This window comes from Lissotriton helveticus, chromosome 5_1 (assembly GCF_964261635.1).
Source record: "Lissotriton helveticus chromosome 5_1, aLisHel1.1, whole genome shotgun sequence".
Lineage (NCBI taxonomy): Eukaryota > Metazoa > Chordata > Amphibia > Caudata > Salamandridae > Lissotriton > Lissotriton helveticus.
Genome location: NC_136065.1, coordinates 711,160,566 through 711,180,289, shown reverse-complemented (window position 1 = coordinate 711,180,289; position 19,724 = coordinate 711,160,566). Strand labels below are relative to the sequence as shown.

General features: G+C 43.1%; 1 protein-coding gene across 2 annotated transcripts in view; it reads right to left on the bottom strand.

The window, feature by feature from the left end:
- Positions 1-19,724, bottom strand: part of LOC144754857 (uncharacterized) — a 1,464,081-nt gene that overhangs the window by 353,204 nt on the left and 1,091,153 nt on the right. For both annotated transcript variants that reach the window (XM_078643119.1, XM_078643120.1), the window contains exon 17: positions 17,987-18,163. In XM_078643119.1, coding sequence (XP_078499245.1) covers positions 17,987-18,163 — 177 coding nt within the window. The remainder of the gene's footprint in view (positions 1-17,986; positions 18,164-19,724) is intronic.

Genomic DNA, 19,724 nt, shown 5'->3' with positions numbered 1-19,724 from the left:
TTTGCATGTCCAGCATACAGGGGTGCAAGGAAGACATGGTTAAAACCAATATGCAGAGAGCTGGGCCTTAGGTGTCATAGGATGGCCATGCCGGTTCTTACCACTGATACGGCTTCCCTAGTCATGGTCTGTGGGGTAGCAAAATATTTGGGCAGCGCCTGGCAGACACGCTTGCGAAGGATAAAGCACATCCCCCCATAGATCCTTTTATATTGATTTATGGTATGCTGCTTTTATGTGATTTGTACTTCTGTTTTTATTGTAGATACTTATTTTTAAAGAAAATATTTTTGTATTTATTAATTACAGTTGTATGTAAGAATGGATTGGTGGTTCTTTTTCTGTAAAAGGATGTGCATACTTTTACGATAACATTTTATTGAATAAAGTACATACAAACAAACTAATAATTGACAGACTGTTAAATGGTCAGTAGTTGTGTCTAATCAAAAACTATATTCACGGCTGTACTGTTTGTTTATTACATCTTTAGGACACTTTGAGGGGTTGAATGTAATAGACAATCCTATTTTAATGGTGCACACTGAGTTGTTTAGTGAGTTACAAACGATTTTCTACAAGGAGGTGGTTGTTTCAAATTCGAAATTGTTCAAGGAAAATGTATGGTTTACTTTACCATGTAAACTAGCTAAGAGCTTACTAAAGTTGGCTATTCAAGAAGGAGACAGATTTAAAATTAGTATAGTTAGGCGAACCTATAAAACCCGGCTGCGGGAGTCCAAAAGGGAATGGGATCAGAAACGATGGCTAGATCTGCTCCCTGCAAGTAATATTGAAGAAAATAGATTATTAGGGAAATTGGCAGCTTCAGCTATGCCAGGAAGTCTGAAATCCCATTATTATAATATATCTCCCGAAAAATGGGTGTCGCGCTATTCTATACAGTATGCGGCTGGTGACAAGGATACTGTGTGCTAAGTTATAGCCAGGCTTCTCCCCCAATTAATTCTATTGTAGAGCGTGAAATAAATGCTGCTTTAGTATTTATTAGTTTAGATGAAACAGTTAGTGTGATTAACCCCACTAAAATCGGGAAAGGCACCAGGCCCAGACAACATACCAGGTGACCTTTATAAAAGCGAACTACAAATTTGGTCGTCCTAACTAAACTGATTGTCAAATACAATCTCCATAGAGGGGATATTCCTTAACCATGAACTGGAGCAGAAATTATAACTATCTTTAAAAAGGGAGACACAAGCAATCCTGCCAATTACAGACTGATAAGTCTGATTAACAATGCGCAAAAAATCTTTCCAAGACAAATTTTTAATAAACTGAACGAGTGGGCAGAAGCTAATAAAATAATGTAGTAATTGAGTCCACGCTTGTAGGAAGTTCTCAAGTAGATTTATTGAGCAGTTAGATTAAGACAAGTACAAGCTCAATAGGAGACCCCACCAGGAGCTTCCATCTAGGTGCTCAGCCCATCCAACTGTCACTACCTAGGCAGAACACCAACATTCTGACAGCTGCTCCAATGAACATTCCATTGGTGGTAGAAATGCATCACATTGAGAATAGCAGGATACTACATATCCCCTTTTCTTATACAGAAAACAAAAGTTTGAAATAGCAAATCAGAACCAGGGAAATAAAAGCAAGCAAAATTAGCAAAAGAAGGAAAGTAACAGCGAAAAGAGAACACCCATCACAAGCAAAGCAACAAGAGAAATAAAGAAACTCGTATCAGCAAGAGAAATCAAGAAATAGAAATTGAACAATGGAACCAAAGAGAAATCCAGAAATAGGAATAGAAGAATGGAACTAACCCTGGAAGTTCAATACTCTGTTATCGAGAAGGAGCTTTTGGCTTGTACGTGGGCTATTGAGAAGTTTAGACCGTTCATTTGGGGTAGGCGTTTCTTACTCCAAACTGATCATAAACCTTTGGTCAACATTTTGGGGGGTGGTCTTACCAAATGTTGCACACCTAGGATTTTGAGGATGGTGTCCAGGCTTTTGCAATACCATTTTGATGTTGTGTATATTGCGGGTGGGAAAAACGTAAGAGCAGATTTTCTGTCTCGGTTTCCTCCTGCTGTGCGTGATGACGATGTTGACATTTCCTTTACTGATCTCATTGAAGAGGACTGTGATGATTGTTTGGTTGCCTGTGTAGACATCCCTGAACTACAGGTCTGTTCCGAAGTGGAGTGGAGGAAAGCTTTTGAAGAAGATAGTGTTTTTCAGGATGTTTGCAATTTTGTTAAGTTAGGTTGGCCGCGTGAAAAGGTCTTGTCTTCTTCTCTTCAACCTTTTTCTAAGGTTGGACATGAGATCTCCATTGAAGATGGAATTTTACTTCGTAATGATAAGATCATTCCTCCGTTTACATTTAGGAAAGGTATCATTGTGAAGGCTCATGAGGGTCACCTTGGTTGTTCGCTTACTAAACGTAGGATTCGCGAAATTTTCTGGTGGCCTGCTATGGATTCGGATATTGATCTTTTTGTTACTGACTATTGCATCTGCAAATCTTCAGATAAGAGTCTCAAGACTTGGGTTCCCCCTCTTATGCCGGTTGAGTACCCGGATCGTCCTTGAGCTAAACAGGGGATTGATATCATGGGACCTTATTCTGTGCTGAGTGGCTATTCCAGGTTCATTCTGGTCTTGATTGATTATGTCTCCAAGTGGCCGGAGTATAAATTGGTGAAAGATGCTGACACTAAAAGTGTCATTGAATTCTTGTGTGATGTTTGGAGCAGGGAAGGTTTTCCTGAAGTGTTAGTTTCCGATAATGGGAAGCAATTTGTGAGTCATGAGTTTGTTGACTTTCTGTCTAAATCTGGTGTGAAACATGTCAAAAGTTCCTTTTATCATCCTCAAGGGAATGGGCTTGTCGAAAGAATGAACAGAGTCATTGGCGACTGTGTGAAATGGGCTAGGAGTAGTAATGTTGAAGTCAGCAAAGCGTTGAAGAGCATGATTTGGTTCTACAGGACCACTCCTCACTCCTCCACCAAGGTCTCTCCTTTCGAGTTAATGAGAGGTCGGAAGCCCAACACTTCATTTTGTCCTGGGTGGATGTCCAAGTGGTTGAAGTCTAGTTCTGATGTCTCGAGTCTCATGTCCATTGTTAAGAGTAATGTTGTGCATGCCCACTCCAAGCAAAAGGAAAATTTTGATGTCAGGAAGGGTACGAAAGAGAGTGTTTTGAAAGTTGGAGACTGTAATCTGTCCATGTCAACAAAGGAGAAAGCAAGTTTGGGCCTCCTGTCAAAGTAATTTATTTGATCTAGCAGAACTAATACAACCGTCAGTTCAAGTCATGGTCCAGACCAGAGTGCCGTCCACAGTGGAATGCACTCGGAGAACACAGTAGGATTCCATGAATCCATAGAAACAGAACACAAGTGACAAAACTAACTAGCATTGTAAGTATAAAGACAAAACCGTGTGGAAAAACCACGATGTGCACTTTATAAAATGCTAATTAACTAGCAAGTATGAGTAAAACTGATGATAAGAGATGTAAAAGACTTTAAACTTTTCATAAATTCCTTCAAACTGGATTGAAAAGACACAGTATGGGTGGGAACCCATGTCACACAAAGGGAATTGCACCCTAATACAACTCCTAAATAGGAAGTTCAAGTTCAAGTTCATGCATTTATAAAGCGCACTACTCACCCAGAGGGTCTCAAGGCGCTGGAGGGAGGGGTTTATTGTTTATCGAATAGCCATGTTTTCAGTTCTTTTCTGAAGGAGATGTGATTCTGAGTAAGGCGGAGGTGGGTGGGGAGTGAGTTCCAGGTCTTGGCAGCCAGGAAGGAGAAGGATCTGCCACCCATGGTGGTTTTTCGGATGCGCGGGACTGCGGCGAGGGCTTGGTTGGATGATCTTAGTTGGCGGGTGGGATAGTAGAAGGACAGTCGGGTGTTGAGGCATTCGGGTCCTAGATTATAAAGGGCCTTGTGTGCGTGGGTAAGAAGGCGGAAAGTAATTCTTTTGTTGACGGGAAGCCAGTGGAGGTTTTTTAAGTGACCGGTGATGTGCTCTTGGCGCGGGATGTCTAATATGAGTCTCGCTGATGCGTTTTGGATGCGCTGGAGCTTTTTCTGCAATTTTGTTGTAATTCCGGCGTAGAGTGTGTTGCCATAGTCCAGTCGACTCGTGACCAGTGCATGGGTGACAGTCTTTTTTGTTTCGAGGGGGATCCAGCGGAAGATCTTTTTGAGAATGCGAAGGACGTTGAAGCAGGAAGACGATACGGCGTTGACTTGTCTGGACATTGAGAGGGAGGAGTCTAGAATGAAGCCAAGGTTACGTGCAAGGTCTGTGGGTGTGGGCGCAGATCCCAAAGCGGAAGGCCACCAGGAGTCGTCCCAAGCTGAGGGGGAGGATCCTAGGATGAGCACCTCCGTTTTGTCTGAGTTGAGTTTTAAGCGGCTCTGTTTCATCCATTCTGCTACTTCTTTCATACCTTCGTGAAGGTTGTTTTTGGCGGTGTTGGGGTCTTTGGTGAGGGAAAGGATTAGCTGGGTGTCGTCGGCGTAGGAGATGATGTTGAGGTTGTGTTGACGTGCGATGGAGGCGAGGGGACTCATGTACACGTTGAAGAGGGTGGGACTGAGTGAGGAGCCTTGAGGTACGCCGCAGATGACTTCGGTGGGCTCTGAGTAGAAAGGGGGGAGTCGGACTCTCTGGGTTCTCCCGGCAAGGAACGAGATGATCCAGTCCAAGGCTTTTCCTTGTATGCTGATGTTGTTGAGGCGTTGTATGAGGGTGTTGTGACAGACAGTGTCGAAGGCGGCGGAGAGGTCGAGTAGGATGAGGGCCACTGTTTCACCGTTGTCCAGGAGTGCTCGGATGTCGTCGGTCGCTGCAATGAGGGCGGTTTCGGTGCTGTGTTTGGCTCGAAAGCCGTTCTGTGAGGGATCCAGGGAGTTGTTGGATTCAAGGAAGGCTGCGAGTTGGCTGTTGACGGCTTTCTCGATGACTTTGGCCGGGAAAGGGAGGAGGGAAATGGGTCGGTAGTTTTTCAGATCTGAGGGGTCTGCTGTTGGTTTTTTCAGAAGGGCGCTGAGTTCGGCGTGTTTCCATATTTCTGGAAAGGTGGCGGAGTTGAAGGAGCAGTTGATGACATCGCGGAGTTGGGGAGCGATGATGGAGTCAGCTTTGTTGAAGATGTAGTGGGGACAGGGGTCAGAAGGTGAGCCAGAGTGGATTGAGTTCATGAGGCGAATGGTGTCTTCAATGGTGATTGGGTTCCAGGAGTTGAGGTAGTTAGTTGGAGGGGTGGGATCTGAAGGGGGTGGGGTGAGTTGGTCATTGGCAGTATTCTTGAAGCTGTTGTGGATGTCGGCAATTTTGTTGTAGAAGAAGGAGGATAGCGCATCGCAGAGGTCTTGGGAGTTAGTGATGTCGTTGGATGCTGCGGGAGGGTTGGTGAATTCTTTGACGATATTGAAGAGTTCCTTGCTGTTATGAGAATTGTTGTCGAGACGGTCCTTAAATGCTGATTTCTTGGCGGATCGAATCAGTTGGTGGTGTTTGCGGGTGGCTGTCTTGAGGGAGGCCATGTTGTCTGAGGTTGGTTCTTTTCTCCAATTCTTCTCCAGGGTGCGGCATGTCTTCTTGGATTTTTTAAGGTCATCATTGAACCAGGGAGCTTTTTTGCTGGATGATTTCGGCTGGTGTTTTTTCAGGGGTGCTAGTTCGTCCGCACTGTGGGTAATCCATTGCCTGAGGTTGGTGGCCGCTAGGTCTGGGTCCGTTGCTAGGGTGGGAGTGTTTTGGCTGAGTGATGTGAGGAGTTGGTCGGTGGTGATTTTGTTCCATTTTCTTCGGGGAATGGGTTGTGGACGGTTGTGGGTCAGGGTTATTTTGTAGCTGAAGTGAACACAGCTGTGATCCGTCCAGTGGAGAGCTGTAGTGTGATCGAAGGAGATGTGCTTGCTGGAGGTGAAGATAGGGTCGAGCGTGTGTCCGGCTATGTGAGTGGGGGTGTCAACAAGTTGTTTGAGTCCGAGATTGGACAGGTTGTCCAGAAGGGTGGTGGTGTTGTTGTCGAGAATGTTGTCAAGGTGGTAGTTGAGGTCTCCTAGAAGAATGTAGTTCTCGGAGGCGAGGGCGTGCGGGCTGACGAAGTCAGCGATGTCGTCGCTGAATTGAGATCGGGTGCCTGGGGGCCTGTAAATGAGGGTTCCTCTAAGTGTGGTCCTGGGGTCAGTGTGGATCTGAAAGTGGAGGTGTTCGGCGGTTGCAAGATTGACGTCAGAGCTGGTTGTAATTTTGATGGTGTTTCTATGGACAATGGCAATGCCTCCTCCAGTTTGATCGGTGCGGTCTTTTCGAATGATCTTGTAAGTGTCCGGTATGGCTATGGCGATGTCGGGGGCAGAAGATGCATTCATCCATGTTTCAGTCAGGAAGGCGATGTCAGGTGACGCAGTGTCAATTAGGTCCCAGAGTTCGGTTGCATGTCTGTGGACCGAGCGGGTGTTCAGTAGGATGCACTTCAAGTTGTTGGGTTCGGAGCTGTGTGTGGAGGAAGTGTGTTTGGTGAGGGTCCTGAAGCAGTTGAACTTACAGGAGAGGCAGGAGAATGGGCCGTGGGTACGTCCAGGGGTAGCTTTGCAGCATGGTGGGGTGCGTCCGGGGTTGAGGGCGAGGAGAGTAGCGGCATCGTATGTGACTCTAGAGGGTTGGGTGCGGCGGGGACCAGGGGGTCTGGCGCTGGGTGCGGTCCAGGCGTAGACGGGCGTAGACGGGCTTACCTTTGGCGCACCTTCGGCGCGGCCGGAGCGCGTGGACGCTGCGCGTATGGGCATCTAGCTTAAGTGGAGAGTGGAGGGGGGCGGAGCGTGGGAGGGGCAGCTGGGAGGCGGGAGCTGGGAGGAGACACGGTCTCACAGAAGGTAAACAGACACTCCACCAAATGGCAGCCCGGTACCAGAAATGAAACTGGGGCACAGCCGGAGTGCGAGACAAGGTACATCAACAATTAAAATACCCAAAAGACTGTGCAGGCGCTTTACACCTTCCCCGCAATGCAAGGCTAATGCACACCAATTATGCAGGCAATCAAATGAGATCAGGCGCGATACAAACGCTCTAATAGGGCAAGCAGGCAGCAGGCATATAATTTATAATAACGATACCAAGCGCTACACCAAGCGCTGCGTGCACTTCGAGGCGCTCAATCAGGGTAATCTGGCAGCAGGGAGCAAAGCGTCTGTTAGGAGGCACAGCGCGATGGGAGCGACCACTGTGGAGAGGGTCCAGCTGGTCACAGATTGTGAGAGGACGGGGCGACGTAGCTGAGCTCGTGTGTGGGAGGGGGAGCTGGGAGGAGACACGGTCTCACAGAAGGTAAACAGACACTCCACCAAATGGCAGCCCGGTACCAGAAACGAAACTGGGGCACAGCCGGAGTGCGAGACAAGGTACATCAACAATTAAAATACCCAAAAGACTGTGCAGGCGCTTTACACCTTCCCCGCAATGCAAGGCTAATGCACACCAATTATGCAGGCAATCAAATGAGATCAGGCGCGATACAAACGCTCTAATAGGGCAAGCAGGCAGCAGGCATATCATTTATAATAACGATACCAAGCGCTACACCAAGCGCTGCGTGCACTTCGAGGCGCTCAATCAGGGAAATCTGGCAGCAGGGAGCAAAGTGTCTGTTAGGAGGCACAGCGCGATGGGAGCGACCACTGTGGAGAGGGTCCAGCTGGTCAATTTGAAATATTGAAATACAATATGAGTAGGAACCCATTACGATAATGTCAAGGGACAGTATCTCAAGCTTAACTACTCGGAAGGAAACAAAAATTCACATCTACACAATTTATGTAGGGTCCAAGTGTGGACAACTGAAGTGGTGCTGGAAGAAACTAAAAGGACGTCAGTCGTCCTTAGCAAAACACAGACAAACCAAAAAAAAACTCGTGAGGTCTGTGTATGGACAATCGACGTGCACTATTGCAAACTAAAGGGAGTATAACCCTATGCAAAACACAGACAAACAAAAAACTAGAGAGATCTGTGTATGGAGAACTAACATGCACTACTGCAAACTAAAGGGACTAAAACCCTACGCCAGAGATCTGTGTATGGAGAACTAACGTGCACTAATGCAAACTAAAGGGACTATAACCCTACGTCACACAGTAACAAAATTTAGCGAGGTCTGTGCGAGGTCATTAGTGCAAAGTGAGAGGTAAAAACTTTAGAGACTATATGTAGAGTAGACTGTTAAACATAACTAGAATTGAAACTTAGACTTGTGCACTATGTGAAAGAGAAATACAATATACCATACAACACCAAAATGTATTATACACACTTAACAGAGTGAAATATTATGCACTGTGTTTGTTGTACACTGTAAACATGTGTAACCTGGGGTCACGGGTTTAAACCAGCATATCAGGAAAATTGGCATTCTAAATTCAAGACACTAAACTGAATATTCAGCATATATGCGAGAAAACAAATTAGCACAGTGTGATATTGTACATAAACGAATAAGTACTTTCACTCAGGTGAGTGGTCTCTTACTTGTAATATACCTGAAATACCTACAAATGAAGGTTAGACTCAAACTCCAAAATACACACACAAAAGTTGTGGAATACTAGTCTCGACTGAAGAAGTGAATTCCACCTTTAGCCACCAGATGGCACCGTGACATAGTGCAAAACTTAAAGAAAATAGAAAATAGCACATCCTTGGAAACGCAACTTGAGGAACAGTTCAATAAAAAAAAAACGAAGAATGAAAAAGAGTCACTGGACGAGTTAAAATGACTGTTTAAAACACTGCTTATTGACAAATGATCCATTTTTCACTGCAGATACTAAAATGAACGTTTCCATTTTTAAACAAAGTCGGTGTGTGCCACGTGTTCTAGACAGGCATTGTCAGACAAACCTCAAATCGTAGCAAATGCAGAAAATCTCGTTGTCATGACGTAGAGAACCGAAATTTACAGATGGACTGAAGGAACAGAATACAAGATGTCGCCACGTCGATGACGTCGCTTCGGGTGGTTCAAGGCACGCAAATGCTCCCCAAAGCCAAACAGCATCCGTGGATTTACAGAGGATCACAGCACGTCACAAAAACTCCGAGGCAACCATAAGAAATAGGTAAGTGCGTGCACAGGGTTAGACACGTTGCGTTTTTCAGAAGTAAAACAAATGGACAGTTGAACTGGAGTTGGTTCAAATGTAGTTGAAAACAACAGTGAAAAACGTGAAAAAGTTTTACTATAATAAACGTGCTTGACACCAAAAAAAATAGTTCAAACCCGTGTTCCGTGTATCTCTGGAGTAATGGAGCAAAGAATATTTTGGTACTGTAGAGGTAGAAAAGAATACCTGTGTTTGATGTTCCTTCAAATACATTGTTAATACCATTTAAATACAGGCTCCGTGGCTTCTTCATTTCCGTTGCTAAGAGCAGGATTCACTTAAGGAAATGAAAGGACAGTCAATTACTTTCCCACATAGCTGCTCTTTCCTTCCACATTTGCTTGAGGGCTTTTAGTAAAAAAAACAGTTTCATTTCCACTCAGCTGCTCATTCCTTAGACACTCGACTGTTTATTTTACAAATATTCCACTTATGTTGAAAAACGCTGCGAGATATTATCAAGAGCAAAGGCTTGTTGCTAGAAGGGCTTACCCTCACAGGGTACAGCTACAGTCAGAGAATAGACTCACCAGTCGCTTGAACAACTGGCAGGCTGCTGTGGGCGACCGGTGGCAGGTCACTGGTGGGGTCACGATGCCAGTTGGGGTGCCTTGATTACATTTCAGTAAATCTTGTGCCATTAACTTGCTTGTAGAGGTGACTGAAGTAGGTTCTTTCAGTATCGTCGCCAAAATAATGTAGTAATTGAGTCCACGCTTGTAGGAAGTTCTCAAGTAGATTTATTGAGCAGTTAGATTAAGACAAGTACAAGCTCAATAGGAGACCCCACCAGGAGCTTCCATCTAGGTGCTCAGCCCATCCAACTGTCACTACCTAGGCAGAACACCAACATTCTGACAGCTGCTCCAATGAACATTCCATTGGTGGTAGAAATGCATCACATTGAGAATAGCAGGATACTACATAATGTCATCTTTCCAAGCTGGCTGAAGGCCAAAGGTTAGTATGATGGACCAGATTTTCAGATTTTCAATTTTATACTGGAAAACATTTTTATTGCAACAACATAAGCTTTATGTGGCTTTTATAGTTCTTAGAGCTGCCTTTGAACTCATCCTACGCACAAAGTTATGGCCTGCTTTACTAAATTTGGGAGTTCCTCGTAAACTTGTACAACTTTTAAGTAAATTGCAGGAGAATAATTATCCGCTAGTACGCTGGGGACCAAATGGAGAGTTGACAAAACGTATCCCGAATGAATGCGGGGTGCGTCAAGGCTTTGTTCTTGCACCCACTATGTTTTCTTTATATATGAACTACATTTTTGATACCTTGGGGAATTGTAGAAATGACTCCCCCAGTCTGAACAACAGGAAGGTACCTATTTTACTTTTTGCAGATGAATCTCTTCTCATCTCAAAGACGCCTATGTGCCTGCAAATTTTAGTTGACAACTTCCTAGATTTCTGCAGGTCAGGAGGTCTTGAATTAAATGTAAATAAATTCATGGTATTCGGAAAGGGTGCAAGGAAAATACGGTTATCCATGTTGATAACGAGACTCTAGAAGGGGCGGATAATTCTAACTATCTAGGGGTGCGACTCATGGAGAATTTTAAGTGGATGGGACCATTAAATAAAAGTAGGTTTTTAATTGCGCACAGGGCGAATGCAAATATTAGGCTGCAGAAACAAACAGTCTCCCATGTAGTGTTGCCTGCCCTGGAAATATATCGAGCAAAGGCACAAGGAGCTGCATCATATGGTGCTGAAATATGGGGCTATGCGGATGTTCGCTCACTGGCTATTGCTGAAAATACTTTTTTAAGAAAACTGGTCTGCCTTCCACCTAGCTATTTAGAGCTAGGGTTAAAGAAAATAGATGTGGATGCGCTAAAAGTTTTAGCGTATTGTGTTCGTCTTTGGAGCACACCTTAGGTAGTCGAATAAAAGGATCCACTAGCAGAACTATTAAGAATGCCAGGTGCTAGGACCAGCTGCAGCCGCTGCAGGTAAGAGCAGTGAGGCGGTGGTGGCAGGTGAGGGAGTATTCGAGGGACGACCTCAAGGGAAAATTAGATATATAAATAATTTTCCCTCATGGTCGTCCCTGGAAATCCCCTCTCACCTGGCCCCACCGCTCTTACCTGAAGCGGCAGTGGCTGGCTAGGACGCTCCCATTGGTTACATTGGTATACATGTGGCTGGGAAAGTTGGGCTTGCATAATTTCTGGACTGACCCTACAGGAATTAACAAGGCAGCTATGCAAGTACCCGAGGCTAGTTACTGGGCATGTATTACCGAAGAGTATGTAAATAGTAGCTCAGTAGGCTCATTATCTAATGCGTTCTTTGAACATAAACTCATTCCAGCCTTTGAGCACTATCTAGATCAAATACCATCTTCTTTAGCTAAGAATATGTATTTACGATTTTGTCTCAGTAATCTGCCCATAAGATCATTTACTCATAAATGGGGCAAAGAACAAGGAACCATGGTATGCACTTCGTGTGGTAAGAGTGATGAGAATGAATCGCACTTACTGTTCTTTTGCTCTGACTACCTACCTTCCCGCCGAAAGTAGATTTGCCCCTTATGCAAAGAAATGGGAATAACCAGATGCCAGGCAGCTTTTAGGATTTTAAAAACTGATACTTCTTTTAAAACTGCTTTTGTTGTAAGTAAATCTTTAGAAGCTGCTTAGTTTAAATGAAAAATAATTTTAAAAATTTCTAGATAAAGCATTCCAGGTAGCCCTTATGATTAAAAAAACGGATATTTTTTTCTTTTTTCTAAATTGTACTGTTTTTTAGCAAATTTTCTAATAGCTGCCTGGCATAAATGAAAAAGCTCTTTAGACCGTACAGTTATTATTTAAATGTTCATATGACTATCCTTGTAGATGAGAAATTTTTAAACAAGCATTTAAAGCAAATTTTTGTATTGGATTTGTGTAAGACTCAATATATTTATTACATCAGGGATAATGTAATAATGGTGTTATTATACCGTATTGTTTCGAAGGCACAGGTCACTTTATATTTTGTTTGGTAGCTAATGAGTACATGTTATGAGTTTTTCAAATATTTTTAACATGTGATGCAATATTACTAAGTAAAACAAATCCATATAGCATTCAGTATTTGTCCTACAGGAAATGTTTTATGGCTGTATACTTTGATGGTTGCAATAACTGAATACAATTTCTATCTATCTATCTATCTATCTATCTACTGGACCTCTGACCCCATAACTTCAGTACACTTCTGGACCTGTGACCACTCTGCCAGGAAGAACTGTTGCCCCGTTGGAAGGACTGCCAACCTGCTGAACTGCTGCTTTGCTGGACTCTTTCCTTGCTGTGCTCTTAACTTGGTGAGCTGCCCTGCTGCCTGCTCTCCCTCCTGGATAAGAAGGACTGGACCTGTATCACTTGAGTCCGGAGTGACCCCAAGGGCTTGCTGGCTAGCTTCCTGTTCTAACCCTCATGGAATTAAAATACTTCAAATACTTGTATCTGGATTCTGCAAGCTGTGAGTCTACCGTGCCAAGTAGTACCACTCCAGTCCTGTTCAGGGTCAAGGCTGATGTTCATAAGGCTGGGTCTAAACTGGAATGGCATGGGGAGAACAAAAACGATACATTGAGGCCCAGATCTCTGTACTGGGGTGAATGTTTGACATTGTTCAATATTCTGTCCATCAATTGTTCTTTTTGCATTTGTCATTCCGAGTCGGACGGGTATGCCAAGACATAGGTCTCAATGTCACTAGAGACAAAAGCTAGCCTGGCTGATGAGGGGTGAAACCCTGAAACTGTTCCTAGGATGCTTTTTCCAGTCCATGGAGGACCTGGCCAGCAGTTCGGCTGGACTGAGGTCAAGACTGATTTGCATATGACAGGGTCTAAACTGGAATGGCATGGGGAGCAAAAAAACAATGGATTTAGGCCCAGAGCTCTGTACTGGGGTGAGTGTTTGACATTGTTCAACATTCTGTTCATCAACTGTTCTCTTTGCATTTGTCAACCCGAGTGGGACGGGTATGCCCAGACATGGGTCCCGTGCTCTCCATGCCACTGGAGTCAAGCTAACCTGGCTGATGAGGGATAAAACCCCGAAACCGGTCCTAGGATGCTGGGATCTCTGTACTGGGGTGAATGTTTGACATTGTTCAACATTTTGTCCATCAATTGTTCTTTTTCTATTCGTCACCCCAGTCTTGGGCCCTTGGAAGTGAGGTCTAAGGTGCATCACAACCAGAACCCACGCATCCTCATCGGAACCGTTGCTTCTTCAATTTGCATGAGTCAGAACCCACGCATCTTCACATCTTCACTTCTGCATGGATCGGAACTGGTGCATCCTCGTTGAAGCATGGAACGGGGTTGGGGCATCACCTTCGGAATCGATGCATCACCTGCTACGGGAGCAGTAGCCTCCCATAACTTTCAGAACCAGTGCCTCTCACTCAGAACCACTGCATCGCTGCCATTGCATGGAGCATCTCGACGCATCTCCCTCTCTCCTTTGCCCGACACCCATGCATTGCTTCAGCTGCAACTCGCTTCTTCTTTGACGTCGACGCAAGCCCAGTTGAGGGTACTTTCTTTTAGCAGGCCCAACTTTTGTCTTTGGCCCGGTCCCTTTTTATTTTTTTTTAATTTTTTTTATTAAGAGATAAGGCAGTTATAGTTAAAGAAAACCAATAAGTATCCAGAAAAAATATTAATACAACATTCATAATGTGCAATAAATTAATTATCATTATTCTTAGATAATACCATACATATTTGGAAATATAAATATAGAAATTCATAATATGCAATAAAATCAATCAGAGCTGTACAAAAGTTAATAACATACGATCATGGTTTATAAAAATGTCATCCCAGCATGGCTCATGAATCTAAATTCCTCCAGTTCTTCACTGGTGCCCATATATTCCTACCAAACTCCTGCTTCTTTCTTCCCTTAAATTCATATAGGCAGGCTTCCAGATTATGAATACCCAACAACCTAGACAGCCACATCTGAAACGTGGGGGCATTAGGATCTTTCCACCCAGCAGATATCAGCATTCGAAGTACTGCAGCGGCAATAAATAACAATGCTTGTGTGTGTTTTCCAACCTTAAGTTTGGCGTCCGTCCCTAAAAGGACCAGGGTGGGGGATAGGTTGATGTTATTGCCTAGCAGCCCCCTCAAAAACATTGTTATCTCACTACAAATTAGGGCCAGACTGGGACAACCATGAAACATATGCACCAAGTCTGCTGGACCTGTGTTACATCTTGGGCACTTATCATCTTCCCTTAACCCCCACTCATACAGTTTCGCGGGTGTATAATAAAGGTTAAACACCGTCTTGTAGTGTTGGGCCCTCAAATTTGAAGCTCGAAATACTTTATTACTTAAAAGTAGGGCAAGGTCTATGTCTACATCCGGGTCCCACAACTTGTGCGACCACGCCATCTCAGTTTTATCTAAATCATCTAGGAGCCCAGACACCAGAAAGTTATAAGCAGTACCGATCTTCCTTCCCCCTCTTTTTAAATAATCAATCAGTTGACTATCTGGTGTCAGCACTAATTTTGGTCTTATTGCATATATAGTTTGAGCGACTTGCCAATATAACAGCCAATGATTTCCAGGGATCCCAAACCTCCTTCCATATAGAACAATTCTCATTCTGGCCTAGGTGAGCAAATAAGCTCGATTTCCACAGGCTGGTATTAGCATTTATTTTAGGGATTCCCAATGTTTTGCAAATGGTTTTTCCACGTCCCCCAAATCCCTTCAATAATCTTATATCTTGTCCTACTATAGAATCTCCATTCCACTTCGCACTGCAATAATCCAAATGCCTTTCTACCCAACAGTAGCTTGAAAATGGAAGGGGGATCTTCATTCTCATTAGATCCTACCGCTGGCAGGGATTCGGACTGGAACAATAGATTCATTTGTGTAAGAAGGCATGCCAGATGGTAAAATTTTAGGTTCGGCAGCGACAGACCGCCTCTATCCGCCGGTAGTGATAGATAGTTAATAGAGCGCCTAATTTTACCATACTGCCACACGAACCTAACAAATGTGGATTCTATTTTCTTGATCATTGTTTCCCCTAAAAATAGGGGAATAGCCCTGAAAAGATATAATATTTTGGGGAACATGGTCATTTTTAGGGCATTCACCCTACCTATCAGGGATAAATGAAGCACATCTATTCTTCTTAGCTCTGTTTCGATTGAACCCAGCAGTGGAAGATAATTCTCTTAAACCATCTTCTCGACGGATGAATTAATTTTGACCCCGAGATATACGGCACACTCTACAAACCTATGATCACTCTTCCTGATGTTTTTTGTACAAATGATCTGGGTTTTCCCCTCATTCAGCTTATACCTGGAGCAGCTGCCAAATTCATTAGCCAATTGTACTATCTCCGACATTGCTTGATGGGGGTCCACAGTTGTTATTACCAGATCGTCTGCGTAGGCTAACAGTTTAGTGGTGAATCCATTGACCACCACTGGGCTTATTTGTCGTGAGGTCAGGATTCTTTGTATAAAGGGGTCAATGTACATAGAGAACAGAATCGGGGAGCAAGGGCACCCCTGGCGTGTCCCTCTCTTAATTGTTATTTTGTCAGATTGATGCCCCATAACTGAAACTTTAGCCACCGGATTAAGGTACATAGCTTTAATTGCACTCAGAAAATTGCTGCCAAACCCTCTACCAAAATGCCCCAGAGATAGTCCCAGACCACACGGTCAAAGGCTTTCTCCGCGTCGAGGAGGATCATAGCCATCTCCTCCCCCGCGGCACCCTGAGCATCGAACAATGCTGTTGCCCTTCTAATATGGTCCGTGTTGCCCCTTCTGGAACGAACCCATGATGTCTTTGTCCTGGTCCACTACGACCAGATACCCCATTTAAGTGCCCTTTTGCTTCTAAGAATTATTTTGCATTTGTTCTTCACAAATTCACATCTCGACTTCTACTTATTGGATTTGTGTCTTTTCGGTCTTGTTTTATTTATAAAATTAAGTCCTATTTTTCTAAACTGTGTGTAGTTCTTTTGTGGCATTTTCACTGTGTTACTATTTGATATATTGCATAATTTCTTTGCATATTGCCTCTTAAGTTAAGCCTGGCTGCTCTGTGCCAAGATATCAGAGAGTGAGAACAGGATAATTTAGGGCATGTTGGGATTTACCCTGGCTAGGATTGTGGTTCTTGCTTGGACAGAGTGCATACCTTTGCGAACCAAAAACCCAATTTCTAACACATGTTAAACTACCCCCCTCCTCCCCCAAACTCCAGTCAGAGTGATATTTAATCTTAGGTGCTAAACATTGTTAGCAGAAGTCAAATATGTGAGATTCTGCTATTGTGCTTTAACTGAGGTTCAGATTCCATAAAAAGAAGTTGAATGGAGAGACAATGTGGATTGAAACGAAAAAGTTAATTCCTACTCTTCATAGTTACTGTCAAATTTGATCAGCCTTTACCTAGTTCCTAAGTGGGGGTTGAGATCCCACAGTTTAGAAGGTGAGGCTTTAGAAGATTTTGCATACTAGGACTTTTTCTGTTTTTGTAGAATATTATGATTATGCTATACAATCCTGTGGAGCAGCTGCTTAGAAGCTTTATCTGTATATTATCTGTTTGTCTTCTACAAGAGGTAACTATTTATGTTTAAGCTTTCTTCTTGTCCCATTTGAGTAATTTAGGAAAACATGAAAATATTTTGCCAACTCTATGCTGTTTTTACACATGTAAAAACAAATGTCTATGTTTGTGCACTTTTCTCCATTTGTTGGCCCATGGCCAGTACTGGCTAAGACTACGTTTTAATCTTCATGACCTGTGGATTACAAGGGAGGCAACTGGGATATGTGTCAAATGGAAGAAACCCCAGCTGGGCACAAAATATTAACATTTATGAGGGTGGTATTGCAACAGTCAATATAGACTTATTAAACCTCATGCATTTGCATTGTGAAGGAAGATATTGCAAAGAAATGTAATGAGCGTGGTTGGGCTTACCGTTAAGAATTATGGGGCATGTTTAACATACGGCTGCATCACTTTTGCACTATGCTTAAGTTGAATTTATCAAGCCACACAAGGTCACTGTGCATGGCCCTGAGTGACTTTGCCGATGCGGCAAGCTCAAGGTAAGTGCTTTTACTTATTTCTTTATTTAATTTTACCTATCCCGTCGTCTGTCGACTTCCCCTTCCACCCGCCCCATGCTTACCGCATCGCTGTCTCTGCGATGTGGTGAGAGCAAGGTAAGTGGTTTTATGTTTTATTTTTATTTTACTTTATCTATCTTGTCGTCTGCCGACTCTCCCCACAACAATGCCCCACTGCTCTTACCAGTGCCATATGTGCGTGCTAGAGCAGATGTTAGAAGGATTTCAATACAAATAATGAGAGGACATAAACATTGATAGTGGTGCAAAAATTGAAAAGAAATTAGACAAAAAGTAAAAATGCAGGCAGAGCATTACCACTTACTCCCACCTTGAATGATTGCACCTCATTTCAGGCATAATTTAGAGTTTGATGGATGGGGCTCTTTCCCCAAAATGGATATCCCATCTGCATTCTATCTCATAGGATTTGTAATGAGATGGACTTGATGTCTGACCATCAGTCTAATGGACAAATCTCAGGCTCTTTTTAAACAGATTTTCAAATCTTTTCAAGCACAAGTTGGTAAATTATAGTTGCATGTATAACGATGACATGATTTGTGCACCAAGGTATATCTATTAGAAAGCTGAGGAGACCAGTAACAAAATGCTTCTGTATAGGTAATGATTTGATAATTCTACAAATACCTTTTTGCAATTAACGTATATAGAACAGCAACGCAAATCACAATGTAATATGTTCTTCGAATGAAGATGTTGTATCGCGGAAATGATCTGTTGATAGTAAGTAAGCAGTTTATCTAAATCCATATCACATGTAGATGTAACGTCGTCCAAAGCCAGAAAATCACTGAGATCTGAAATCTGAAAAACAAAAAGAATAACACTACTTAGATAAAATATATGAACCATAAACCAACTACAAAACATGTGGAGATTGAATAGAGCTTTACTCCTGCATGACCCTCATTACGGGGTCACTGTAATGTGTGTTTTAATTCTGCATTCAAGGAGTTATTGTTGGAGGACTTGTTAACTCTGGAGGTGTGGAATTAAGGAGGGTGGCTCCAGGTAGAGCTCAGAGAATCCCCTAGGCAATCAGAAATAACAGAGGAATTAGGTAATTATGGGTCTGATTCTGCTGATAATGTTCCATTAACAATATCTGGAGCTTACTTCTAAATCAGATCTAACTAAATGTTATATATTACATGACAAAATGCAGATTCCTCTCAGCCTATTATTGCACAAAATATTCAGATTTTTCTCCAACCGCACATGCCCTGTCATCTTGTTTTCTCTAACTCTTTTCTGCAGAGAGTCATAAGACACATTTGTTTCAAGTGTGAAATTGCTTATTACACTTGTTATGGGGACCCATATTTATCAAAGTGTTGCATTGGCATTGTGCCACACAAGGGTGACTCAATACTAAAGTCAAATTCATCAAGTCATGCAAGGCCACCTTGATTGGTCCTGCATGGCTTGATATATCTGGAGGCAGTCTTTGGGTGGAGAGCTCATACGCACCCACCCATGGATTTTGGTGCATTCCCAAATTTACCATTAGTGGTATGCCTAGAATGCACAAAATGCTATGTCTCCCAAGGGAGAGGTAAAGAGAAGAAATATATTCCTCCTTGTATTTTCCTCTTTCTATGTGTGCGGCATTCTGCAGGACACATAGAAAAAGGGAAAATACCTCTCAGGATTGTTTTTGCACAGGGAGGTCCCCCTTCCTGCACTAAAGCAATCCTGCTTACATCGCAGGCACCCCTGCACCAAGGTGTCTTCGTTGGCGTTAGGCAGCCAAAAGTGCACCAGCACAAGGAAAGGACAGGACAGGAATGTGCTGTATGATGGTACATCCAGCACATTCCTGCCCTTTCCCTTTAATACAGGGCAGTACACCAAGGTGGCTTGGTGCGTGGCACCGTGTGAAAGTGTGACACAGTGGATCCTTGATGTTTTAGGCATATTTCTAATATACTTTAAAAACACTTTAAAAACTGTACATTTTGCTGTTCCAATTTGCTCCTGGAAGTATCCATTAATAAAATAGCTTGTTCTGTTCTGCTGATATAAATACTTGCTTGCTATGCAACCTTACAGCCTTGTACGAGAGATATTATTTTACATAAGCACATTACACATTAGCGTAATATGCAGCTTCAAAGATTATCAAACAAAGTAAAGTATCAAGCAAAGTGATTATCAAACTAACATTTGTTTTAACAGAACAATAAGCAACATTTGGGGACTCACCTGCCTTTTTGAAACACATTTTTGGGATAAGCTACTGAAACTTCTTTCAGTATCCTATCTGTCAAACAAATGAATCCTATGATTTTAGAGATTCCTGTGTACTAATTCCAAATCTTCTCAACAATCACAAGAGCAAATTGTTAGAGAAGTTGTCATTAGA